The sequence below is a fragment of the Acipenser ruthenus genome, chromosome 11 (assembly GCF_902713425.1).
Source record: "Acipenser ruthenus chromosome 11, fAciRut3.2 maternal haplotype, whole genome shotgun sequence".
NCBI classification, from domain to species: domain Eukaryota; kingdom Metazoa; phylum Chordata; class Actinopteri; order Acipenseriformes; family Acipenseridae; genus Acipenser; species Acipenser ruthenus.
In genome coordinates, this window is record NC_081199.1 from 8,760,072 (window position 1) to 8,787,857 (window position 27,786).

General features: G+C 40.9%; 2 protein-coding genes across 4 annotated transcripts; one reads left to right on the plus strand and one right to left on the minus strand.

The window, feature by feature from the left end:
• Positions 1-37: 37 nt before the first annotated feature.
• LOC117426481 (coiled-coil domain-containing protein 157-like) lies at positions 38-11,056 on the plus strand. Of its 3 annotated transcripts, none has more exons than XM_059033280.1 (11): positions 38-131; positions 666-1,099; positions 1,678-1,852; positions 2,190-2,823; positions 3,250-3,327; positions 3,801-3,991; positions 4,118-4,273; positions 4,662-4,830; positions 5,301-5,440; positions 6,470-6,552; positions 7,066-11,056. In XM_059033280.1, exons 2-11 carry the CDS (start codon positions 852-854, stop codon positions 7,256-7,258), a joined length of 2,067 nt encoding a protein of 688 aa, XP_058889263.1. In that variant the 5' UTR covers positions 38-131; positions 666-851; the 3' UTR covers positions 7,259-11,056. The 3 variants fall into 3 exon arrangements, with proteins under 3 accessions (XP_058889263.1, XP_058889264.1, XP_033899967.1); XM_059033281.1 differs by having other exon boundaries at positions 810-1,099; XM_034044076.2 differs by lacking the exons at positions 1,678-1,852; positions 2,190-2,823; positions 3,250-3,327; ... (4 more) ...; positions 6,470-6,552; positions 7,066-11,056 and having other exon boundaries at positions 666-1,103.
• Positions 11,057-14,140: 3,084 nt separating this feature from the next.
• Positions 14,141-27,786, minus strand: LOC117426265 (cationic amino acid transporter 4-like). Its single transcript, XM_034043671.3, has 5 exons — positions 27,647-27,786; positions 22,522-23,591; positions 20,649-21,328; positions 17,002-17,110; positions 14,141-16,142 (listed from the first exon to the last, which is right to left on the minus strand). Exons 2-5 carry the CDS (start codon positions 23,501-23,503, stop codon positions 15,946-15,948), a joined length of 1,968 nt encoding a protein of 655 aa, XP_033899562.3. The 5' UTR covers positions 23,504-23,591; positions 27,647-27,786; the 3' UTR covers positions 14,141-15,945.

Below are 27,786 nucleotides of genomic sequence, written 5' to 3' on the forward strand. Positions count from 1 at the left end.
CAAAGTGGCGCGTAGGTGACGTTATCGAAAAGGGACTGTTCGGTATCTGCGTGGCGACGACCTCTGTACGTGGTTCCCATAGAAACCAACGTGTAAACGAGGAAAGTAAGTCATCTGTGAAGAGCTGAGGGGTAAGAAATTGCAAACATGAATACCAAGTAAAAACATCGATTAGGAATTGTAACACGCAGTCAGTTACAGTTGAATTAGCTTTACGAGAGGACACGGGTGTCAGTGAGTGCAACAATAGCGATTCTGTAATCCCAGCATTACTAAATTCACTTTCAACTCCCTCGGTATAGTAAGCTCCAAGTAGCTTTGATTTTTATTTCGCTATTTATTCATCAATTAGTAATTATTATACTTTACTAATGTCGACGCGGTTCCAAAAAGATATTGTGCCGATACAGCACCCAGAATTATTGACAAGGTATAATATATATATTCAAATTAATCAAATGATTTTCTAAAAAAGTACATATTAGTGTGTTTCATAGCCAATACTTTGAGCCAGTCTTATAGAATATAATTAAATTCAAGATAAAATGTGTGTATTAGCATTAGTACTTCAACCATGAATGTGAGCAGTCATATTCCTGATAGATTGGATTTAAACTGAAATTGCTTCAGGAGTGTTAATACAGAAATCTCTCACCTCTCTATAGATTGCCTGTTGGGAGTTTCCAACACAGCTGTCATGGAGAAACAATTTATTTAGCCTGTACATGACATAATCATGAAATAGTTAAAAACAAAACAAACAAAAAAAAGGCTAGGCCTGAATGATGTCTGGTTAATGTTCATCTCAGTTATATGAATCAGCACTGGTCTACAGAGAAGGATTTTGAGAGATGACCCACCTGCTGGGCAGACAGGACTGTGTGGACAGCCTGCGGAAGGATGTGACTGACCTCCAGGGCACCATCCTGGACGTGATGTCCAGAGCGGGCCCGGCTCGGTTCCCCTCCTGGAAGTTTCCTGACAAGGTGTCCTGTGATCTGGACCTGGTGACGCTGCTGGAGCACTATGACTTCGTGGAGGGTGATGAGGAGTTCAGCCAGCATTCCCATATTGCGTTGTTAGAGCTGGTCGTGGACAGGTAAAATAGTCAGATGTGATGTGGTGTTGCTGGATTGAAGATGCTGTCAGTAATCAAAGTCCTCTCTCCACAGTGCAGGTATCACCACACTAATGTGCCCAAACCCTTTCCTTTAGAGACCATCCACTTTGACTGCTGGATCCCCTTAAACTCTCCGGATAGACTACCTACTAAGAAGCATTAACAAAATAACGTCCCCGGTTCAAATTCTACCTCAGCCACTGACTCATTGTGTGACCCTGAGCAAGTCACTTAACCTCCTTGTGCTCCGTCTTTGGGGTGAGACGTAATTGTAAGTGACTCTGCAGCTGATGCATAGTTCACACACCCGAGTCTCTGTAAGTCGCCTTGGATAAAGGCGTCTGCTAAATAAACAAATAATAATAAATAATAATAATAACTTACCAGAAAATGTCAGCTATCTTTGATGGCACAGCATTACTGTCAGTGTTATCAGGTGACAGATTTTCTGAATCTTTTTTGTTACTTGCCTCCTGTACCTTGGTTATTATTGTGTCACTGCTTGTAGTATTGTTCCTGTGTCCTGAATGGATTGGGGTTGTTTTGGTTCCCTGCAGGCTCCTGTTGCTGCTGCAGTCCTTTACACGCTACACTGACGTCCTGCTAGCAGAAGCGAAAGGATCCTCCCAGTCCAGGGTTATTGGGCCCTCCATGTCCATAGGACTGGTAGTGAAGAGGTACTGGAACAGCCTTCTCAAAGTGGGAAACTTGTACCAGCACACGCTCAGAGAGGTGGGGGTAGATACAGTACTTGTCAATATGGTCTACATTTTTCACTGAGGTCCTAACCTTCTCACATAATCCTTGCTGTTTAGTTTTCCAGGCTTTATTTTCACTTTAACTTTAGCCAGTTTACCCTGCACCCACACTGTAAATTCACTTCCTGTGTAACAGGTATTAGGAACCCATCCGTACTAGTGTGAGGCTTGAGCAAAATGTGACAATGTCAGAATGTTGAATTGTAATAAGAGGTAAAAAATGGGTTATAGCCTTGGTTATTACACCTCAAAGCTGTTATAAACAAAAAATCAGTGACATATAATAAAATAACATAATCTTTTATGTCCAGAGAAAATCTGCAGATAAAGAGGCATCTAAACTTCAAATGAAGGCTGCCGAGCAGGAGTCTTTGAGGGACAAGGCAAATAGCTCTACCGCCTCTTTAATCAGAGCTAAGGACCAGACCAGCACCCCGGTACCAGATTCCTGCGCTAGAGACTCTCGCACTGTTGGCTGCCAGACTCTGGAGTCATCACTGGTGCCCTGCGATGCCTGTGCCCGCTCACAGGCCAGCCTGAAGGAGGTCAGCAATACCATCATCAACATCTGCCAGAGCCAGAATCTGCCCTCCTCCCTGTGTCGCTTCAGGGAGGCAGTGCAGGGGACACTGGGAGAGAAGCCGCTCTCCTCTACAGATATGGCGTACTGGGCATCCGAGCAGAGCAAGGACTTGGCACGCATCAATAAACACTTCGGCGACCTCCTTAACCTGGTCAGTCCTTTGAAGGAGAGCCTGGCAGCCTCGGAGAAGAAGCAGGCTGAGCTGAAGCAAAGCGTGGAGTGCTTCAAGGGGATCCTGCACAAGGAAAAGGGGGAGCATCAGATAAGGATTCAGGAGTTTCAGAGCAGGATGGAGGAGATGAGCATGAAGAATGAATGGGCTGTGAAAAAACTGGAGGGGGAACGAGAGGAGCTGAGGAAAGGTAAGAGGGACCAGGGGGACAGATTAGGGATCTTTTGTCTTTCCTTCAATTATTATTATTATTATTTGTTTATTTAGCAGACGCCTTTATCCAAGGCGACTTACAGAGACTAGGGTGTGTGAACTATGCAACAGCTGCAGAGTCATTTACAACTACATCTCACCTGAAAGACGGAGCACAAGGAGGTTAAGTGACTTGCTCGGGGTCACACAATGAGTCAGTGGTTGAGGTGGGATTTGAACCGGGGACCTCCTGGTTACAAGCCCTTTTCTTTAACCACTGGACCACACAGCCTCCTTTAGAAGCAATTTCATTTAAGCATGGCAATCTTTTTTTTTCATGTGTCAACCAACTAAAAAAAACCTTTTCCCTTGTTATCAGGTCAAACGTCTCGCTTTGTATTATTAACTTGACTTTTGGTTTCAGGTACCTTGTTTCTGGAGGAGAGAAACTCCAGACTGAAGGAAGAGCTAACGTCGCAGCAGGCCAGTATCGATGATCTTGGTAAGAGACATATTTGATGTAAAAACACGTACTTAGATTGTGTGCATTTATAAAATGAATTGAACAAACCCGTTGGTCTGCTTGGCCAAGACTCATGCAAAAATACCACTACAGCTGCACCCATTGGATGTCATGACCTCATTTCACTGGAAATACAGTAACTCTGTTGTATTTACACCCTTCAAGTGATATTTTAGTTGTACTTGCATACAATAAGTAGAAGTTGAACAAGACATCCTTTTAAATTGTAGAACATCAAACCATGTTAAATTCAGCCACAATCTATCTGGATATCCATAAATCCTATTGATCTGCAAACTGTAGGATGCACTATAATTCCATACTAAAAGCAAGTTTCCTATTTTGTTCATTAACCTGTAAAAACTGGATCAGGCAGTTCAGATGTCCGAACCATGTGTTCTTACTTGTAACTGTGACGTCACATGCACCAAACCTCTGTGCGTTTTGCTCAGAGCGGAAGCAGGAGGCGCTGCTGGAGGAGATGAGGACTCAGCTGGTGGATAAGGGTGTAGTGCTGGTCCTGGAAGAGAGAGTCCGAGGGCTCCGCACTCAGCTGGACAGCAGCTCCGCACAGCTCTCCAGCACCATCACAGAGCTGGACAAAGAGAAGGCCAAGTTCCACAGCATGTGCAGGCAGCAGGAGGTAACCTTGCTTATCAAATGATCTCAGACAAAGCAGCCTTTGCCAGTATCACACTGATCATTTTAGGGAGTGCCGCACTGCTCCAGTGTTTAGTGATTGCAGTCCTGTGTCTCCCCTCTTGCTCAGTCCCTGCAGCTCAAGCAGAGGGCCCTGCTGCAGCGAGTGGATGCTCTGGATCAGGAGTGTGAGGAGCTCAAGAGCAGCCTGGGGGACCAGGAGGAGCACCTCAGCCAGCTTAGTGAAGAGAGGGCGGTGCTGCAGAGCCAGCTCGCACAGCAGCAGGTCAGTACAGTGGGGCACCCGGCACTTTCACTCTGCTCCACAGTTTATGTCAAGCAGCAGCACACCTCACATGTGACAAAAACAGCAACCTATAGACTGATAGCAAAGTATCAACAGCTGGACACTCCCTGTGCACCAGATGTTAGACACATTTTATAATCCACGTGCAGCAGGAGTTTCATGTTTCAGGTGGGATCCTAATACTTGTTGCACAGGGAGTCAATTTACAGTGTGGTAGTGACAGGTTAAACGAACTGCAGATGTTAGTAAAGTCTGACAAATTGAACATTGTACAGAATTATGATAAGGTTTGCAAGGTTATGCTAATGAGAGCCATGATGTAACTGCCTAGGACAGAGCTGAGTTAAGCTGTTTCGCTCTGTCCCAGGTCTTGACAGAAGAGCTGCAGCAGGAGAAGCAGAGGCTGGAGCAGTCTGTGATTGAGCTGCAGAGGAGCATCTTCCAGCTGGAGGGACAGGTCCAGGAGCAGAAGGAAAGGGAGAAGCTGCTGGTGTCCTTCCCAGACCTCTGCGATACATCCCAGTGTCCACTCGAGAGTAAGACAAACATCCTCAAACACTACTGCCTGGCAGGGCTAGACACAGGCATTGAGGGGCAGGACCACTAGGGACAGCCAACACTCATTTGAAGTGACAGGTCTGCAAGGTGTTTGAATGTGAGGGAAAAGTGATCACTGTCTGCAGTACAGTCTGTTCACCCAAGATTGCTATAGTTTTCTCATTTTTAGTAAGCCTAGCTCATAAACTGTGAAACTTTCAACACAAGTGCACAGTTTGGATAAACAACATCAGTATTATAAAACTAGGAAGAAACAGCTTTGCTTGTAAGTAGGAACTATTTAACTGTTAGTTTACTTGGCTTTTTTTAGGCACACATTTAAAAAAAAAATCCATTGATGTCATAAAGGGAAAACAAATCTGTAGTTATGTGCTACAGTGGGCCAAGTATATTTGTATTAGCAGTAACTGACTGTAACTATTGCTTCACTTTCATATTGCATTGGCAGGTACAGGCGATGTCGTCACAGACATGCAGAAGCAGCTGCAGGCTAACTCTCTCCGCATCAGTGTTCTGGAGGAGGATAACTCCAGGCTTCGAAACAGCCTAAGCAAGCTGAGAGAGAGTACACCGCACAGGGAGTACCAGGTCAGTTAGCAGTTATGGTAGCTTTGTGTGAGCAGTTGAACATGTTTGCCCTCATGCTTTCTGTGCTGGACAGCTGCTTTCCAGGGGCAGGCGAATGACACAAAATTAAGAACGCTTATTAAAAATGAAATATTAAAGAGAAAGTATCTTCTGATTACAGTTTCTTAGTTTTATATTGTTCCCTTACCATTCTGCAATTACTTAAATACTGATTTTTCTATGCTAAGGTCTGTGAGTTGAGGCACTGCTCTTCATGTGTAGACATGTGTAATGTAGGCTAGATCAAACTGTTTTTATATTAGTATGTGTCAGCACAATGTCGTACACAGCAGTGTATTGCCTTAAAAACAAAAGGAAACCTGATCCGAGGGGCAGATCACTAGCCGGCAGTGGCTCTTACTTCTATAAAGACTTTTTGACTGATCTAGCTATGTTACATATATCTATAGCAGCCAGCTAGAACCGAAGAGCAGCTTCTGAAGTCAGGTGAAAGTACCTTATAACATAGTGACAGAGAAAGAGCAACTCGGAATGATTGGAAACATAATAGAAAAAAATGAGATTTTCTTCAAATGAAACAACCATAACAACATTAATGGATTCAGTTGAAACTGCCTTCAATCAAAAGGTGTAATCATTCCTGTTGTGCAGATTTCATTCCTTTCTGACATCCAGTTGGTAGATAACAATATACTGTAGTCTGATTGTGAATGTGCAAGCCTCAGCTAGGGGCTGGTTCATTTAATAGCAGTCGGAGGGGAATTGGATTGTAATTACTGTGAACTAAAATAAAATGTAATTCATTAAATGAATCAAACTTTTGATTAGCGATTTGATTCAAAATGACTTAGTACCTCCTAACCATATAATAGTTAGCTGGAATGAACTGGCTGGAATTTCTGCTCATTTCTGGTTCAGTTCATATAGCCAGTCTTTAATAGTTTTCTGTATAGCTGGAGCTTTGGGAATTCAGAGTGTTACATTTTAATATACTGTAGCTGATCTTCCTTGCTTTTTGTGATCCTGCAGCTAATTCCCCAGAAACAACTCTGGTCACATTCAAGTGCCAGCCAGAAGCAAGACAATCTGGAGAATACAGAGCGCAGCACAAAGTAAGGTTTTGAACTGTTGTTTATTTTTGTGACCATTGTTTCTGTGCAATATTCTCATATAATGTAACCATATAAAAAGGACTCATGTTTCACTCATTTTTAAAGGACTCATGTCATGTTTGTAGTAGGGAAGATACTTTTCCAATACCCACATGTCAATTATATAGATAATATTCTGCAAATGGGTTTAGATTTGTACTTATTCAGTTAGTAGCCTTTTTTTGTGAATTAGTAACAATGAATTCTGAAGGTTAATTTAAAGACTAATAATGTGCCTAACTGGTACGATTCAGTTATCTCAATCGCCCCAATATATCATAGTTGTTCACTCATGCGTACTTTTACAAACTTGTAAGACATGGAATTTAGTGCCCTTTAATTAATCGTTCTTGGTTGCTTTTCCATTGTTTTGTGGCAGTTTTATTTTCACTTCAAGGACATTGTGAAAATTGCCCATTGGAGCTGAACCTGCCATTGAATCTTCTAATGTAGTCATTGACTTTGTGTCCATAGAGACTCCAACTCATCCATCATCAGTTGGGAAAATGAAGGCACTATAAAAATGAGCACCTCTGCAGGATCCCCAGCTGAACGCTGGGAGAAAAGGACTCCTGCAGCAGCAGGGGGATACAGACTGGCCCCTACAGTGTCTTTCCCTGCACATTCACTACTCAAGGGAGCTGCACTTCAGGGCAGGAGGAAATAGCACACCACCACCTGAAACCAAAGTAACAGATGGATGTACACAGTGGCACACCTTATAAATGCAAATAAATCAAGGCATGTATGTGCATAATGAAAAGGAACCATAGCTTATAGCAGGGGTGTCAAACTCCTTTCCTGGAGGACTGCATTGTCTTCTGGCTTTCATTCCACCCAAGCTCTCAGTTACTTAATTGGGCTAATTATTTGATGAACTGAACACCTCTTTCCAGGCCTCAAAATGTTTTATAGGGAGTGTACCTTGAATCAAGTACAATTTTGAAATAATCAACTGTAAAAGGCCTTGGAAAAATATAAAATAGGTCAAATTGAACAAATAATTAAATCAATTAAGTTAATTGCAAGCTTAAGTTGGAATGAAAACCAGAAGACCCTGCAGCCCTCAAGGACTGGAATTTGCCACCCCTGGCTCATAGCGATTCCTTTGGGTATTTTCAGTGGTCTGCAGTTCCCAGTATTTTCACTAGGTGTCACACTAAGGATAACATTGGCAAACCTGATGGTACAGTAGCATTATGCAGCACCTGTTCCAAGAATTCTAAGACACCTATGGTGTCTCAGCAACTATTTGGACTGCATTTTAAAATGATCAGTGAACTATAATAGTCAGCATCTTTGTTTAAAGCTGCAGTACTTACCTTGCAGATTATAGCTATTGCTCTTTACCACGTTTGAGATTTTGAAGTGCTGTTGGACACTATATGGGAACTGCTGATACTGCAGACTGTGACCACTTTAGTAGGAAATGGATGTTCTGAAAACATTTACACTGGATAAAATATTCACACTACCTATATAGTGCACATTCATTTTGAAAACATGATTGTGAAATAAGTGAATGGAAATCATGTGGTCAAGGCATGTTGACCATGCATTAATTAAGTAGTGTTAATATGTGCTATTTATACTCCAAAACCAAGCATGAATTCAGTGAGCTACAACATTGTTACCGGGTTGGTCAATCAAATTAGAATCGTATTGATGTTTCCGTCATATTAATTCAATATGAATTAAAAATAAAAAAGTGGTCAATTCTTAAGCAATCGTGTTGTGATAAATGGAACTTATAGCTTTATCCTATTTTTAAAAGGGTGTGGCATTGCTAGCCAGTCTATGCCTGGGTGCATTCATTTCAGCTGTAACACAGTTTCAGGCAGGCTTGCAAACAGCTATTTGATTGGTCCCTCCCAGTAGGTTAGCCTTTTCAATTATTCAGTGGACTCTGCATTACAGGGCAGGTCTGCTGACATCAATAAAGGCATTAGCAGTATAGAGAGATGTAATCAATCCCCCACTTGCTGCAAGGTTTTCTGGTTGAGGAGACAGGCACAGTATTTCAATTCAGCAGATGGTGAAAATTGAATTTCTAAGTAATACAAATTTAGGCTATGCTGGGTATATTGAGGGACGACATATTAGGGTTTTCAAAAGTACATTATTACAGTTTGATTCTAGTTAGTTTGTAACTAAGATTTTAAATGTAGGTGCCCTTTTTAGTGTCTATTTGTGGCTATCTTATCCGTTGCTGTTGTGTGGCTTGTCTTGTGTGGGTACACTCATACCCTATTCAGACTCCCTGTGTAATGCGTGGTCATCACTGTTTGGATGTTGTGGATGAAGTGAAGCACATGGTTTTCACATGATCGCTTTACATTTAGGGAGTGGGAATAGGATATCAATCGAATCCAGGAATCCGCAATTGAGGAAAATATCCTCAATCGAATTGAACGTAGAGTGCAGACAGTCAGTAATGAGATTTTTGTCAGGTTCGATCAAGTAGAAATTATAGTGAATTCCCTGATAAAATGGCCTTAATGGACCACAGGTCCTGAATGAGGGAGATCTTCAATGGTCTCGAGTTAAAAGGGAATGGTGAGTCACAAAGAGAGAGCGATCCTTCCTCATTAAAATCAGTGAGTACCTGCAACTTGCCACAGTCCAGGGTTCAGTACATTTCCATGCCTTTTTTATTTTAGAAACCTAGTTCAGCATTAGCATAATAATGTCTGTATGCAACTAAATCTAGATCACAGCTAACCCACTGAAAACCCGCTTGGCGTTGTCCAATTTTTATCACTAGATGGTTTCTACGTGGTCTGTAATTGCTTACAAACAGAATTGAACAAATGCCTGTCTCTTGATAATTTAATGATTACTTGATATCACTGGTTCTTAATGCTGTATGCTGAAAATATCTACAATTAGCATACAACATTACCAAGAAACAGAAAGAGTTTAAGTGGCTATCGCAAAAACAATCAATGAATTGGGACATAAACACAGAGGGACCACAGTCCCGAGTTACCCTAACAAAAAAAACACTTTTCTGTTTATACCGTTAATCATTTACTCATTATGATAAATTTGATTTAGCAATTATTTTAGTTTTATGTATTAAACATTGCTGCGGGGAGCTCTGAATGTGACGTCAATGCTCCAAGCTAGCCATTGAAATATGAACAATAAATATCCTTTGGAGCACCCACACATGTAGTATAAAGGCCCAGGCTGATTGTGTGATGGCTATTGTATTCTGTTTTCAGAGTTGCTGTGAATTAAATTGAATTAAAGCTGCAAGTGTAAGTACTTGATAAGTCCCACTTATTTGGAAAGAGAGAAGCGAATCTCAAGTATTGGACAGGCTGTGATTGCACTAGAACTAACAAGTTACATCTCCAATACCATAAGTGCATGGATAGGCTTATAAGACGAGTTCTGTGTCTATAGACACAGACCTTGGTGTCCCAATGACATTTTCTTTCTGATAGCTATGTATTGATAGAATGTATTCTTTATGCTCAAAACCACCTGTAAAAAACCCTTCTAGAACTATAAATAGAAGAGAAGGTGAGTCAATGCCTTGACAAGGAGGGTTTGTTTTTCGGGCTAATAGTGAGAACATCATCTCCATTACTACTCAGGAGATCGATATTCCAAGACTGACGGCTGGGTTTCACCTGTCAATAGGACTCCATAGCAGGCATGGGGGTTTAGCTTTGCGTTGTCAACAGGGCAAGCTACGATTCAACAGATAGTATAACTAGAAATTGTGTACTCATCATTCATTTGAGCTTAGACTGTGTTTTTTACATTTCTGACAATGTTAGTGTGTTGGTTCAGGAGAAACTTGTTGCTCGCAGCTGCAGCAACCTTGCAGACTGAAAGCATCCTGTATTTTATAAAGCACTCTGCTGTGTATAATAACTGATTGAATTTCAGTGACATGACTAACACAGGCAGGGGTTTCAAAGGGCCTTAGAGTTTCCATGGCAACAGGCAGAATGAGCAGACCAGGTTTCTCATCGAGGAGGAAATGATTTTCAATCCTTCTTGTTTACATTTGCCAGCCGCCTACAGGCCTTTATTTGTAAAGCGCTGCATAAATGTTTACAGCTTGCTGTGGAAATAACACTGGTTAAAGGGAGACCTTACACCATTTGCATTGTCACTGTATTTATCTTCTAGCCTGTAAGAATATGTGTGTGCTCGTGTTCCTGCTTTATGATTTACCATGCTTACTGACTATTACTATGCTTGTTAATATAAATAAATACATGTTTTCAATTACTGGGTCTGGCTTCTAAGAAGATTCTGGAAAGCTGAATTGCTGAAGTGAGCTGGTTTGAAAAATGACCACTAGGGGTGTGCAACTGTAATTTCTGTCCCCGATGTTACTGTGATTTTGCATTGAGAGTTTCCATTTACAAACGATTGTTGCCAAGCTATTTCATCAAACGAAAGCCCTTTTCTTAATACCACAGATTGCTTAGACTGCATAAGACAGTTTTCTCCTTGGCTCAAGCACTTTTTTTTTTTGTTCAAAAGATCATTAAAACATGATAGAACCAAAGGTTTGTCATGATAGAATAACAAGGAAATAGTACATTTTCTGTTCCTCAACTGGCAGTTAATGGAAATTCATAAATGTTATTTTAAATTAAAACAAATAAAAAATGTAATTTAAACATCACAATTACACATACATTACTTGAGAGTACTGCACTCTATTTACTAAAACAGAGGCTCTGTCCTTAGAGCTGCTTTTCAGAAGCTTTAATTACAGCACTAAACACTGTGATCTTGTCTTTATTTGATTATGGCAATGTTCTTCTCAGCAGTGTCACTTTCCCCTCCTCGTAAACATTTAGCATTGTGACAAAGCTAGTACTGAGCCTGATGGCAATTAAAACTCCTCTGGAATCAACATGAGGTTATACTGCTATTATACTGCTAATGCCTTTATTGATGTCGACACAAAACCTCCGCCTTATAGATTGCACTTGTGTTCATCAATGCATTCTCTGGGACAATTTAAAACAATGCCTCATTTTAATCATCTAAAATATAAACTAATTAGACTGTAAATAAGGTATGGCTTTGATCAAATATAACGCACAAAAGGCTAACCTATAGAAGAATGTGGCTAAAAAATGCGTAGGAATTTCACCGAGAGTCACAACACCTGCCCAAGATCGACAGATCATTTTGCAGCACCTTTAAGTCCTTCTTTCCTGTCAGTAACCAACCAGTTGCTTCCCTAATGACCAACACGCTTTGCAGCCAGTAAGATGCTTTGACCCCAAAGACACTGCTGGGGCGAAATGACCTAGAAAGAGAAGCAGTAACAGACTTCCTAGAAGGCAAAGCAAACAGACTGAGAACTTTCTTTAACCTAGTGCAGTAGCAGATACCATGTTTTAAAATGAAAATACATGTCTGCTATAATGTGTTTCTTTCAAAACTACACACCTGAGACCTCTAGAGTGAATGAAAGTGCATTCCTGGTAAGATTTGTTAAATTATTTGTTAACTACAACCACTTTAAGATGTGGTATGGCCTCCTCTGGATAGATCGCAGCTGCTAGATGACTTGCCAAAGCATGACAAGCTTTGTGTGCAAGTGTGGCGGATATATTGTACCACTCTTTATAACAGATTACATTCAACCACTCAATACGGTACTTGATGACTTAATTTCACCATCCTCTTCACCTCAATCCAGCAATGCTCGGTTGGATTCAGAACTGGGCTCTGGACCAAGAACCTTAACGCTTCCATCTCAGTATTGAAACACTATTTTTTAAAATGTATTTAAAAATGGAATACACAAGTTATATGTCAAGACAATAAAATGTTACTAGCTTAGTGAAAACACCAATTGCAGCTATGCCCTGTAGCACAGTACTATATATCAGAGCTATAGATTAAACCAAACAATGAAAGCTATAAACTTTTTCAGTTTTTAGTAAGTAGTATATTCAGCCTTAAGCTACTGTACCTTGTAATTTGTGTACTTATGAGCAGCACTATACACACTACCATGCACTCCGTGTCACAATATTTGTTGGAGGTGTATTCAATATTCTAGAGTTCTAAAGAGGTGGCAGTATTTAAATAAGGCTGGGTGAACAATACAATTAAAAGCACTCAAGCCCTAATTGTGCTTTATTCTGCACAATGACTTCCCTTGATTACGCTCTTCTAATACCACGGTGCAAATTAAAAACGAATCCCAGGCTCATTCATATTTACAGCCATGTTGTGATGGATATTATACAAGGATTCCTGGCCCCCGTCCAACACGTGGAAGACTTACCTGTCAGCTGTGGGTTCCAGGAATACAGGAGTGTGTGTCGGGAGCAGGGGTGCCAGTAACTCTGCTCACAGTGACACTTGCTGGCCTCTCCTGCTTTCTGTGGAGTTCCAGGGTTGGGAGGAGTGATCGTAGCCGACTCACAACCTCTCCATACTCTTCACCTCTGGAGGCCTGGGTTCAATCCGACTCAGGTCCATTGATTTTGATGGTGTCAAGTTAGACCCCTTTGGGGAATAGACCACCTCCCAGTTTGATCAGAACAAAAATAATGAAATGAATTAATTCACCTGAAACTGCATTGCATGAACTGTATAAGATTCTGCATTATTATTATTATTATTATTATTATTATTATTATTATTATTATTGATTCTTCTTTCCAGTTCCTAATAAGGTCCATTTGCTTAGAGCTTAAAAATACTGAATGCAAATTGCAAAACATATGTGCATTATTGAACACTTGCATATAGGTGCCAGAAAGATACATTAAATGAAGTTAGTGTAAATATCATATAGGGTGCCGTACAATACAAGCGGATATCCTTGAGTTCTGATACAAAGACGTTTGGCTGTATCACATCAATATCAGGGTCTGCTATACTATACATTTGCCTGCAAAGTTTACTTATGGCACTGCTTTCAATAAAGCAGCTTTTAAAAACGAACAAATAACAAAAACTATGATAGTTGTATGCTAGAAAGATAGCATTGCCATAATTAAGAGAGAAGGAAACATTAATAACAAAGTCCTTGGCTTGTATATTCTGTTCCATAAAGTTGTGCTCTGTTACAATGGTTACATGTTATTGAAGTGTACGGAGGTAGGTACAGGTATAAGCTGGGGACGTTTGCAGTAAAACATTGCAGCTTAATTCCAAAAGGGGCTCATTTGACTTCGTGTCTTGGCCAGGGAGTTTGGTTATCAACCTGCTGCTGTTAATTGGGAACCTCCCAAGCCTTGTACTTGTCATTGATAATTGGGATTGTATTTATGGACAAAAAATAGGAACACCAGTAATAGCAAGCTCATGATGGGTTCATGTGACCAATTCGTGTGTTCTGAAAAGCCCTGTCCTGTTTGCTGGAATGTATAAAAGCTGCATAGTGGCCCTAAGCCTAATCAACAGTGTTATGGTAGACGTTTGATATTTTTTGCACATCCCCAGTACTTTAGGGCATTATAAATCTTGACGTTTTAATCGCTAAGGCCACACAAACTTTAAGAAAGCAAGCAAAACTCAATGAAAAAAAAACACCAAAACAACTTGCTTTTTAGACAAGAATGAGGAACTATCCGGTCTTTTGCTGCTTTAAAACATTTATTCACTAAATATCATCACAGGCTCTTCTTTAATATAAATACAACATTGACAAGAAAAGGGCTATAAGAATACAGGTTGTGTATATACACGTCAAAGCAAAAGCTGAACAGTGTCCAGAGACAGGAGAACAGAAAGCAAGAAAGGGTTACTAACATATACCTCAGCTGCTGCCAGCACTTCTATCCTATCAAGTGTACTGTTATTTTATGGTTTCCTTCAACTGATTCCATTTTTTTTTGGGGGGGGGGGGGGGGGGAGCACTAGACCCTAAATCTCCAGATACAGTACTGCCTTAAAACAAACTACGCAGTAAATTAAATAGCAAAAGGTTCACCCTAGAAAAAGTTCAAAAACGGTTTGGGAAATATTAAAAAGAGCACTAACGCCTGTTACAAGAAAATATCCTGCTTTTAAAAACATGAAGGAATGCTATTCTACTACTGGAACAGAGCAGGGAATACCTACTTTTTTATTGATGACAATTTCCTAACAATTGTAATACTGGAAAATAAATGGCATATTTAAAATGCAAGAGAAGTGGGTAGTGTGTTACTGCGTTTATGAAATGGCTCATTATGGATCTGAAACTGTTTTTTTTCCTGAGATCCAAAGGCTGTACACCTCTCACCACATGGATCTGGGTGCAGGACATTTCCAATCTATTTTATATATGCTTAAAGGGCAAAGTACTTCTCTAGAGGCATCTGGTCTGATAAATGTGGATTCAACTGACACTCCCAAAGAAAGGTCACGTAATATATTTTAGGATTAGAGAAGCCTGCTGTACACATCGATCTGACAGCTAAAAGCATCCCTTTCATCGATGATCCCTACAGACAGCTTGTGCTCCCACTTTCCATAAAGGCAATGTGACTAAGGCATACCGACAGCAAGAAATGGGGTGATGCTTTTGTGAAAGGTGAGAGAAATTATGCTCTTGTGAAAGGTGAGACTTTTGGAGACAGTTTCTGATGTGTCAAAAACATTACATTATACACATACAGTGGTAGACAGTATCATTAATTTTGTTATATTTGAGTTCTGATGCTAAACCATACAGGTCTACATATGCTAATTAAAAAAAGTATACAAACTATTTTAAAAACATGAAAAGAAAGATTTTTGAACATGAAATGCTATTGTCTTGTAGCACTAAACACTCATTGTCATGTTTGTATGTATGACATATTCTTTAATGGATAAAAAAAGAGAGATTAATAATAAATGCAATCAACACATTACAGGTGTCAGCAGTACAATCGACTTCAAAAGCTCAGCTAAAAATAGGTCACTGTGAAATAGCTGTGAATGAATATACATGGTACTAATGGAGAAGTCAACCACAATGAGCAGGCAGGTGAATGTGCTCAGTGAAAGTGCAAGGGTAAAAAGAAGGAAAGTGGAGCAACACACCATCACTATGACTGCAAACCTCAGAAAAAAGGGAAGGAAATAAATCATTTACATTTGAAACAGAAAAACTACCACATACAGTTGATAGGTGTCTAGGGTTGTATAGCGGTGTATATTAGCTGAATGCTAAACACAAAAGACAGACCTAGTGTTTTCTGAATTGCACTGCATGGAGACCAATGTCACTATTTAAACATGATTACAATATGTCCCTTCCTTTGGTGCTTTCAGCTAACCTTGGTTTCAGTGTTGTGACCCTTATAGGAAAGAAATAATCAAACCCAGCATGTAAGAGGCAGAATGGGAAGGATTTGAAAGGAGGCCTGTGCTGGAGCCCAATCATCTTGTTGCTTTTTCCTCTTTGGACCCCTCCCCCAGCCCCGTGCCCTCCTGGGGGTCCGGCTGCACGGTCTGGACAGTCTCTACCAGGCTGCCGCTGGGCAGGACCACATAGCGGGCAGCGACGCTTTGGGGCTTGGGCTCACGCAGGTTCTCCTTGCTGTGCCAGATACCGTAGCAAAAATACACCAGGAGACCTGCAAGAAAGACATTTCAACAGAGTTACAGAACAGTATTATACAAGATGTGGCAACTAAGCTTTCAAATCCATTTACCCCTCCCTTAATAATTAACGTAGTAGGGATCTGAAATAGCACAGTTGTTATCTTAACTAATGTATCCTTGTTGAAAAACTTTGTAAAGCTCTCAAATATATATTCTCTTTAACTTTAGATGTAACCAATAACCTGTCCCCATGCAACACTCTGCCCCAGAACAGTTTCTGAATGACAGAATGATACTGTTCTGCTGCTGGCTTTATGTTTATTTTCTACTTCTTTGCCTGCAGACAGTAATGTTAGCATCACCCTTCATGCGTGATGTTTTAATACTGTAGTAAAACTTACAGGAAGTAGTGATTCACTCTCTGCAATGAGTCAAGCCAGAGGACAACATCCTTAGTTTTTTCAGTATTAAAAGCGACCCAATATGTTTTACCATGGAGTGCCTATTTGCCTATCATGTGTACATACACCAAACAGCCCCCCACAAAGGCTTAAAGAACCAATATTTAACCTAAAGGACAAACACAGAAATGAATTATCAAAACCATGGCATCCCTGAATATATACATTGTAACCATTCAAATTATTTTCTCCATTTTCCAGGAAAGGACAGTGGCTGGGAAACGGTCCATTAACCCCACTCAGTCCCCTCATATATCCTGGTATCACCTAATAGTCAATTACTACCAATTACTACTGGGTGATATACCAAAATCAGATGTATGGTTTCTGCAATGGTGCTGGCCAACACAAACACAGGGTTCACTGTGATACCTAGACTGACAGTCACCATTTAACACCCTTTTGATTCTAACCAGTCATATTCTCTTACCTACTAGAAGCCAGACTGAGAAGCGAATCCAAGTCATTGCGCTCAGCTTCAGCATGAGGAATACATTCATCAAGATGCTCAGCCCTGGAATTAGAGGCACCAGCGGCACCTAAGAGAGGGTGGAGCAGGTAAACAGTTAACAAGGGAACAACTATTAGGGGGGTGGGGGGCTCAAAGGTTCATGTTTTAATAAATGCACACTAAATGCAGAACAATCTCACTTAAGGCTACTTCAGTAAATTATTATTATTAATTTCTTAGCAGACGCCCTTATCCAGGGCGACTTACAATTGTTACAAGATATCACATTATTTTTACATACAATTACCCATTTATACAGTTGGGTTTTTACTAGAGCAATCTAGGTAAAGTACCTTGCTCAAGGGTACAGCAGCAGTGTCTTCCACCAGGGATTAAACCCACAACCCTCTGGTCAAGAGTCCAAAGCCCTAACCACTACTCCACACTGCTGCCCCAGTAAAAAGACCATCTTGCAATTAAGGCAACAGAATGACATATTAAGCCCACCCCTCTATTCAGTATCAAGGCCAGGATCTGCAGTTCAATACTTGTCAAGCCTCTGTTAAATTACTTCTGTAATAACACCTGCATTCTGTAAACTACCAAACTTTATTTATTATTAAACTCTGAAAATGTGGTTTCATCATGACTGAATGCATGTACCATTTTGATTCAATAAAAGAAGCTAAAACAAGATAAAGAAGCTCTCAATTGATCTTAAAGGAGAAGGATATAAATACTGTTTAAATAATTAATAAAGGACCCATGAACATCACATTCAATACTGTATATATTATATATTATGTTTTTTTTCTGCCTGTAAAACTATGACTCATGAAGGGTTATATTAAAAATATTTAAAGTAGTGGTGGTATTTAGACCCTACTTTTAATTTATATATATCTATAATTTTGAAACTGCATCTGCCAGAGCCAGCAATGGCGCTACACAGATCTGGTTTCCTTCCACGAAGGAGTATCTTCAGCCACTTAAATGGACCTTGGGGAGTTAGAAGAAGGTGTGAATACACTTGCATAAGCTTGTGAGCTCACATGACAGGCTTAAGTAAATGAGTTTATAACAGTACCCAGGCCTGATTGAGAGATCCGTTGCCTCTTATTAAAGAGTGTGAGAGGGGTAAGACCGAGAGTATAATACCCTCAAGAACTGAGGAACGTTCCATCGGAATTGGAGGAGCGGTCATCACATTCTAGCAAACAATGTAGAAGCAAAGTATGTACATACTGATGCCTCTACATGAGGCATGGGTAGACATTTCTCATCAGAACCAAAAAAGAAAACTAAATCCAGGTTAGATTTAAGCTCACAAACTTTTATCTAATAAATATTTTTAATACTCAGCAGAGCACACAAGTATTGACAACCTTTTGTTTTCTGATAATCAATCATTTAGTGGCACGAGTGTGCCATTACTAGTTTATATACTTTCAATGAGAATACATTTACACCTAGGAGCTCAAGAGATGTCCATCAGCTACCACACCCTTGAGGACAAAGGCCAGCTGGGCAATTGGCCAGTAGGGGCCACAGTAACACAGTGAGGAGACTGACAAATCTTCTTCCCTAATGCAGGTGTACCAAAGCCAATGTAGTGTTCGCTGTGAAATGCCTGGTAAAGAGGGACAACTTCACACAGTCAGGATGTGAACCAGCACTCTCCTGACTGTATAACTCACCTGGAACGCCACACAGTCATGCCTTTACCAGGTGAGCTGTTTGGGGAACCCTGATAACACATATTTTTAATTATCAGACCAAGTACTGAGACCCATCTTTTTTTAAATGTGGTATTTATCACAGCTCCTGCATGACTTGTAAAAATGTACAAGCGTTTTGCTCATGTCTGGGGTGTCTACGCTGTCCCTCTCCTCAATAGATACGTTTCAACTGCCCAATACTTGAACAGTCCTCTTGTTATCATCCTCTAATGCTCTATTAGATTCAGATTTGGAGATGGGCCCAAGTACCTTGATGTTTTCACTCCAGTGTAAAACCACTTCATCAAAATCAACATTTATTGCCTTCTACTGTGAAAAGTAACATGGACATTCACAGAAGGTGCCAATTATTTTGGGCAGCACTGTACGTTGCTTGCATTGTAATTTATGATTTTGCTTGGCAGTCGACTGCCTTCAACAACCCCTCAATGTGACCGAGTGAAAAATGACCGTATTGGTATTGATTGTGCATGCCTGTCATCACTGTCATCAGCTCATGACCAAGGCAATGAGACACTATTCACTTGATCAGTAGGTGTGTTGGGGTGCTGTCTGAACCATGGGTCCTTGTTAACTACAGTGCTAAGATTCAATAGAACTAGGGCTTCTATATCATTCAGTTACACCCCAGGGAATTATGCACAGAAAAAATCAATATTATGCAAAATGATGCAGTATCTCTGCACAAGTATGTGCAAAGTAACAAAATAATTGTATTGGGTTCTTCTCTCATACTGGATATCAAAATCCTAGCATAAGTTCAAAAAATAAACAACAAGTAGAAAACAATGGATTTTTTTTTAACAAAGTCTTTCTAAATTACCAAGATTGAAATAAAGGAACTGTGGCAGAGCAGGGCTCTGCCCTTAGAAATACTGGCAGGGAAGGAGTTAAATTCTCCTCCCTGCCCAGGTTGATTGCTTCAGGTGGGAGCAATCCACCAATTAATTATTCAATTATTACTCAGCCACCTGGCATAAAAGGAGGCCTCAGCCTCCCATTTGGAAAGAGAGAGTTCTAGAAGGAGTAGAGTGTTTTTGTGTGTGCTGTGTTGTTAGTTTTTTTGCAAACCAGTGAAAGCAACGCCCAGCCTGGAAGCCTTATTTGTAAGTTTTGTTTTGTGTTTATTATTTTGTGTTTAAAACCTTTTTGTCTGGCCCTTGTGCCAATTTATTTTGTATTTTTGTTACTTAAAAACTTTATTTTGAACTTTAAAACTGTCTCTGAGTCTCAACCTCGGTCATTCCTCACCACAGGAACACCAGCTTTTTCAGTTTGTCTTCCGAAAGAGAACGCCTCCGATCAGACAGGACGAGATTATACAGCGAGTTGCTGCACTCAGCATCAGCTGTATTTGTTACTGCATTTATGTATCTGAAAGCTAACGTTTTCAAATTAGGAAAACAGTCAGCTGTTGATCGCATCGGTTGCCACCTTCACAGTGTACAAAGCAAAACAAAGAAAATCTTTTACTCTCTCTTTTGCTGATATTTGCAACGTGGGACCTTTGTCGTGCCATTTTCTGGCAAGATCAATCAATATTCCCTTTATCCTCAGTGTGAACCAGTATTTTTCTCTATAATTCTCTTAACTGCGATATAATTTAACATTACGCGCCAATGCGTGGTGATACGTTTTAATGCGTAAAATTACGTGGGCGCATAATTGCGTAATTCCCCAGGGTGTATTCAGTGTTCATTTCAAACCACCTATACACGTTTATTTTTCAAACTGTTCATAGTTTTTGTAGATGGCAAAAAGTCTGTATTTGTCGGGCCTTTACTTCACCATCTGAAAAGGGAATTGTTTATTTTGGTACTGCCCAACAGTACAAATTCTAGGTGATGCAAAACTGTTGGCCATAGCTGTAGCAAGAGAGTCTCCTACCTGAAAGGTCTTGATGATATGCTGCTGCTCGTGGACCCAAATGAAGAAGAGACTGAGGAGATACCCGGTTCCACACAGGACAGCCAGCAGACAAACACTCCAGAGGGGCAGCTGCAGCTGGTTTGTCCCAAACACCAGGATGATACACATGCAAATAGCACAGACCACCATGGACACCACAGAGATGGTCACTACCTCACCAGGCTCAAAGGCATTGAGGAACTTCAGGTAGGGGTCAAAGACAGGCCTGAGCTGGCCTGGCTCCCTCCGCTCCTTGGCTTTCTTCTGCATCTCCACCAGCTGGAGTTTTTCAGAGAAGGACTCGTACTCCTTCAGTTCCCCGCTGTCCTGGGCTGGGGAGCTGGGTTGGGATGCAGAGGGCTGGGTGGCGGAGGGGGAAGAGCTGGGTTTGTTGGGCTGGAACCTCAGGACGATGACACTGGCAGCCACGAAGGTGTAGGCCAGCAGGGTGCCGATGGAGAGGAACTGGACCAAAGCCTCCAGGTCAAAGATGAGAGCCAGGATGGCCATGAGGATCCCGAACACCACGATGGCAATCACCGGCACCTTGGTTACCGGGTGGACCCGGGCAAAGACCTGGAAGAACAAGCCATCTTCAGCCATGGCGTAGACAATGCGGGGCAGCGAGAAGAGGTTACTCAGGAGAACTGTGTTCATTGCTGAAAAAGAGAGGAAGAAGACAATTAAAAAACAGGAACCGGCCAAGAAGCCTGTCGACTTGACACAACTCTTTAGCGTGTTATTTAACGATTGCTGAAAGTCTCTTTGGAATAATTAAATAAAGTTTACTCTTGTAACTTTTGAACTCTTATTAAAAAGCTAACCGTCTTCCTGTATTTTTATCATCAAACTGACAACTTCCCATTTTAAAATGAAAAACTTGTGAAGAGACCCTGAGTTATGCCACCTAATAATAACAACTGATCACAACAGGTTATATAATAAATAATAGACAGACTGTTATTGATATGCAATAATTATGTAAACAAGGGAAACCAAGGGGCTACATTGTTTACTGTTGAGTACACAACATGTTTTATTCCATTTAATTAATACCTAACTTCAAATATCTTAAAGGTAATTACTTGGAAAATATGAGATTCGGCACACCCCTAATAGCTAGTACACGAATCTCACCTTCCAACTGGAAAGTCCAGTAAACCTTAACAAACAAACCCTGTACATCAGGTGCCCCCCCGCATTAGACATCAAAATGAACCCTTTACTGCACTACCACCTTGATCCCTTAACAACCTTGTATTGTGATATAATCCTGACATATAATTAAATTCAGTTTTGACTGTGAGCCAGACCATTTTGGCAGTGTTTAGGCTTAGTGTCCTTTGTCTGTGTTTCTATACCTTGGTGGGATTTCCTACATTGATGTGTGAAGCTTCAGTTCCATTGAAGACTTTGCGTGCCAGGGCCTATAGCCCCCCCACCACCACCAAATACTAGTATATAAAGCACTAGCCCTTTAGTAACCTACATGTGCTTCTTCCAGTCAAGTGTTCCAGGAACATCCATACTAAACCTTGAACTCCAGCCTTAAATACAGATGCTAACTCCTCTATCAGATCAAACAGTGGCTTTACAGTCCCCCTGGAGAATGTACTACCGGATACATAGAAAGCCTGCAGTATACACCACCATGACTGGAAATAAAGAATAAGAGCTATCAGTGTCATGGACCTACGTCCACTGTGTGTGATATCCCCAGATTCTGAGAATCTCAATAACTTCTGGTAATATGTAATGAATGCTATCCCAATTGCATAAGTAGAACTAGATGCCTCCACTATATCCCAGGGTAAATATGACAGCTGGAGAAGGCTTGCAGTGTAATACCTACCACAGATGGAGCCGATGGCCACTATGAAGCCTGCCCAGCTGTAACCCCGGCGGTAGAAGGCATCAGACAGAGCGGACTCAGGGTCCAGGGTGTGCCAGGGCACCATTAGAGTGAGCACCGTAGAGACCAGGATGTAGGCCCCGGTTGCCATGCCGAGGGAGACAGCGGTTGCTATGGGGATAGCTTTCTGAGGGTCTTTGGTCTCCTCGCTGGAAGCCGCGATCACGTCAAAGCCAACGAAGGCATAGAAACAGGTGGCAGTGCCAGCCAGGATCCCAGACATGCCATAGGGCGCAAAGCCCCCTTCCTGCATGCTCCAGTTGACTGGTTTGGCCAAAACGAACCCAAAAATGAGGATGAAGAGGATGACAACCATGCTGACGGCTGAGAACACGTGGTTGAGCCAGGAAGAGACCCGGGCTCCAAAGGAGACAAAGACCGTAGCTACTAAGAGGATCCCTGCTGCCAGGAGATCGGGGTAATGGGCTATGAAGGGCACGTTCCAGCTCACAATGTGGGTCTCTGTGAAATTTTTTATGGTGTGATTAAAAATTGAGTCTAGGTAACCGCTCCAGGCCCGGGCCACTGCCGCTCCTCCAATCATATACTCCAGAATAACATTCCAGCCAATCAAGAAGGCCCAAATTTCCCCAACGGAGATGTAGGTGAACATGTAGGCCGAGCCGGTCTTTGGCACCCGGGCTCCGAACTCAGCGTAGCAGAAGGCTGCAAGCAGGGAAGCCAGCCCGGCGAGCAGGAAGGATATGACCACAGCCGGCCCCGCTGTTTCTTTTGCCACAGTTCCCGTCAGTACATACAAGCCGGAGCCCACCATGCCCCCGATGCCTAGCAGGGTCAGGTCCACCGTGGTGAGGCACCTCTTCAGCGAGGTCTCCATCATGTCATCCTCTAAGGTCTTGACCCGGTTCAGCTTCTGGCAGAAGCGGATGACCGGGGCGCAGCTCCTGAGTCGGCTCACCATGGTTCTGGTTTCAGATGAGGTCCGATCGCCGTGGGAAACCGCACCACACTCAGATCACTCCAGCCATGGTCAGGTCAACTAAACACAGCTGTGGAAAAAAGACACTGAGGCATGAGAGTCTGTTTGGACTTTAATGAGTAGCAAAGCCTCAAATGGCATTTTCTTACATCTTAAAAAAAAATAAAGAGAAACCTTTTGTTTGCAATTTTAATAATGTTTGTAATTGTTCTATTATCTTTTTCTAATGTACATTTAAGAAAAGAAATTCACTTTTTAAAATTGAAATTTGATAACATTTTGTATTACATATATTTTTTTTAATTGAGTGGTTTCATCATTCATGTTTTGAGTCTTTATATTTGTGCCAACTCCATCCAGTGCACAGCTGTGTATATCCAGCAAGACAAAAGGAAACTTGATCCAAAGTAGCTGTTCACAAGATGGCTCTTACTGTGTTACATACTGTATGTCTATGGCAGGAAACCACAGCTGAAGAGCAAATCCAGAAATCAGGTCAAACACCCTTAACACAGACTTACGAATTAAAAAAAAAAAAAATTCCACTAAAAACCACTTCGAATTATTACAAACATAATATATGCGGACTGTAAAACAATACTAATGAACTCTAGTTCTGTTTCGTGGTCTATCCTCAGCTCTTTGCATGTGCAAATGTCATTGCTGATACCGTGACAGGATACCTGGGGGCAGCGTGTCTGATAAAGTACCAGCTCATTCAGTTTTACTGTACATGTAAATGTGACACCAGATATCAGGAAAGGAAATACCGACAATAGCATATTCATTCAACGAAAAATGTTCTTCTGAACATTGCGTCTTAATTCAAAACATTTAAATATGTGCAAAAGATTTGAATGAGCACCCTATCCCCAGCTGTCGCACGAATGATATCCATTTACAGTCAAACCTGCTTATAATCACTCCACTCATTATCACCACATTGAAATTTCCCAGACAGAATAAATTGGGGACAACACAATTGGGGAAACACCTCAAAGTGCCTTATATATAATAAACAAACAAACAAACAAATAAATACATAAATAAATAAATAAATAAAATGCCTTGTCAAACAAATAGGTCTTCAGTCTTGATTTAAAATTGGCGCCGATGTCGAGTCCACGATATGTTTCGGCAGAGAATTCCTTAAACAGGGAGCGTGGTACCTGAATGCCCTCCCTGCCTCCCACAGTTTGGAGCCGAGCCATCTGGACGGTCAATAGCCACTGCATTAGACTAGAGGATGGGCTGCAAAGTATTCAACCTCCTGATAATATCATTGTGGTTTGTATCACACTCCAGTTCACATTCATCAGTCATACAGCTAATTTCTACCCCACTTACTATTACTAATAAAAGAATAAGCTTAGAAGATGTACATGTAAGAAAGTTATTGTACAGTATTGAAATGTTTTGTCACATGAAGTAGCACAGTGTAGCCTGCTTATTTCACCAGGTTACTGGCGAAGCAGATGGTGCTGATCTTCATTCTGTATGTGAGAGTTTAGATGGAACTTTAGTGTGAAAATCATAGAATACAAATAATAATAAACTGCTGCTTCTTGGAATCTGTGCACAAAGAAAGGGAGAGCCAGTGTGTTCATAACAGCTAGCACGCCTTTAAATAACTCAGGAGTTAAAGCGTTCTGCAGAGGACCCTCTTAGCGCTAAGCGCTAGATACTGTATACAAACAGAACATCTGTACTGCACTGAAATGAACTGGGTAAGCTCATTATATATTATGAAAAGATATGTAGGGCAACACAGACTGATACATTATCAACAGCCCCTCTTTTCTTGTGCTGAAGATTTTTGTTCTCTGATGTTTTGTGTGGCTCCCCAGTCAGCTTTATTGATATCGCAGGTCACAGCTTCATTAAGCACTTTTTTTTTTTTTTTTTTACATTTATGCTGTTTTATAAATACAACAAAACTGTGTGTGCAGTCTGTTACTTAATTATCTCCTGTGATCTAGGGCAGTATAGATCACAGGAAATAATTGTTCACCAGTATACCATCTGCAAACAGACCGCGACCTACAGCAAAGGAAGCCAGCAGGTACCAAGATGGTATGAATTAATTCTGATTCTGTTTGGATGTTTGCACCCCTGGGTCCTGCGTAGAAACCGTTTTAACTCGAGGACACAGTATCCTGTATATTTGTGAGTGACTGTTATTGAGCTAGCTGGAGAAATTAGGGTTTGCCCTAGAAGACCCTTACAAACTATAACAGAGCTTGCAGGTTACATTCAGCTGCTTAGTAATAAGTAGTTAGCTGCTACTTCTTTGTAGAGTTTGAAAAAGACAGGGAGCGTGTGCTACCTTTAGGGTAAACAAACTGGATAGCCAACAAAGTCTGCTGAAGAGCAGTGCATGGAAATGGAACTGATGTAATATCCCAGTCATCCAGGATGACTAACAAAGAAGTAGATTGCGAGATGCTGCAGCTTGAATATTCAGTGAGAGCCCAGGGAGAAAGCGTTTGCCTTCACTATAAAACACCTGCTGTGGGGACAGATAGTCTCTAGGCTGTTTCAGGTTTGCAGTGAACATGAAAAGGACCTGCCCCACCCCCAGGTAAGTGCTACAACAATGCCCTTCAGTAGTAACAGGTACATACAGTGCACACTTTCAGCACAACTGGAAACACCCTAAAGCTTTACCTAATTGAACCGATTCGTCTGTTCTTTTGTCAACACATTTTTGTCAGGTCTTCAGCCATTGAGGATTTAAAGAGTATACAAATGGCTTAAACTTTACAAGGTGCATTTTAAAATAAATGTTCATTATTCAGTATAAAACTGCTTCTGAAGCAGTTGTTATTTTCAGGTATAGTCTTTTTCAAGACAGCATGACTTTTAAAAAAAAAACAGTTTTTGCTCTTGTGCAAAAAATGATCTTCTAAAACGTGTGGAAAACGAATTGCTCTTTTAAAATAAACAGCTCTCCTGCCCACACATGTGCTCAATAGAAGATTGTAATGGGCTTCTGAAAAAAACTTATGGTTACCAGTACTACTTGCAAATTGTTAGAGGTGTGATAACCACGGCTTTAAAGTCTTTTCAATTTAATATTCCATTATAGTTTTGCTCAAGATTGAAACTGACCTGCCCCAGGGAGATGCAACTTGGGGATTGATTTTGCACAACATCTCTGTGCAGCTGTACAAAAGTATGTGCTATTTATGGCAGGTATTTATATCACTGGCGTCGGGTTTATTGATGGTACTGCCAATTGGGTAGACAAACCGGGATATCTTGTCAGGTGGGCAGATACGCCTTCTCCCAAATAACTGATAAAGCTGCCTTTTTACATAACAATAACACCGTTTGTCTCAAAACGTATTCCTAGTTTCATGTAGCAAAACCCCTATCAAAAAACGTATTTTATTTCCTGTATTATGTCTATGAATGTCGGATTAAATGTCTGCTTAACTCTATTGGTTTCGATACAGTAGAATTACAAGCATTTAACTAATCATGCTGTACATAACTGTAATTAGCCTCGACGTTATAGTGGCCGCTTATCTGACACGTCTTTTCCATATGTGTGAGGTAAGTCCGATACCAGTGTAAACTCTAATTATGATAAACTATTTTCTTCACAATCACTTTGATCCTAAGGATTTAAACCGTCATGTTCTATCCAGCCGGCATGCTGCTCCTTCAAGTACTGTGACATTCTGAACAGAAGGCGAGTGCATCACAACCTAAAAAAGCCCTATATACTACAGTATTAGTAATATTGTTATGCAATGTTTTAGCGCACTGCCCTAGACTGAACGTTAACGCAAATAAGCACCATTTTATTCTTTCGTTTAATTAAAGAAAACACGAAAAGAAAAAACAATAGCATCATTAATTATTAAAATCACCTCAAAAAAACTGAAATACGTCATTATCATAGGAAGGAGAAAAAAATAACACACAAGCTTCGGTACCAAGTATAACAAATGCATATCATGTCGTCTATGCTATATAAATAAAAACAGACTAGCTTCGCTTCTTTAATTGCATTGTACATATGAAAACAACATTTGTTCTTCCGTCAGAGATATTATTTCACCATGAACAAGCGCATAAACATCCTGGAATGGAATGGAAAATAAACAACCATGTTACCTTATTTTTCTCCAGGTTGGGTGACGTTTAGTGTTCTCAGTATTTGATTGTCACGACTGCAAAATGCAATCCTGGCTTCTCGGCTGAACAGAAGGTGGAGTGAGTCAAGGATAGCTCTAAAGGGACATGCGCATTGTTCA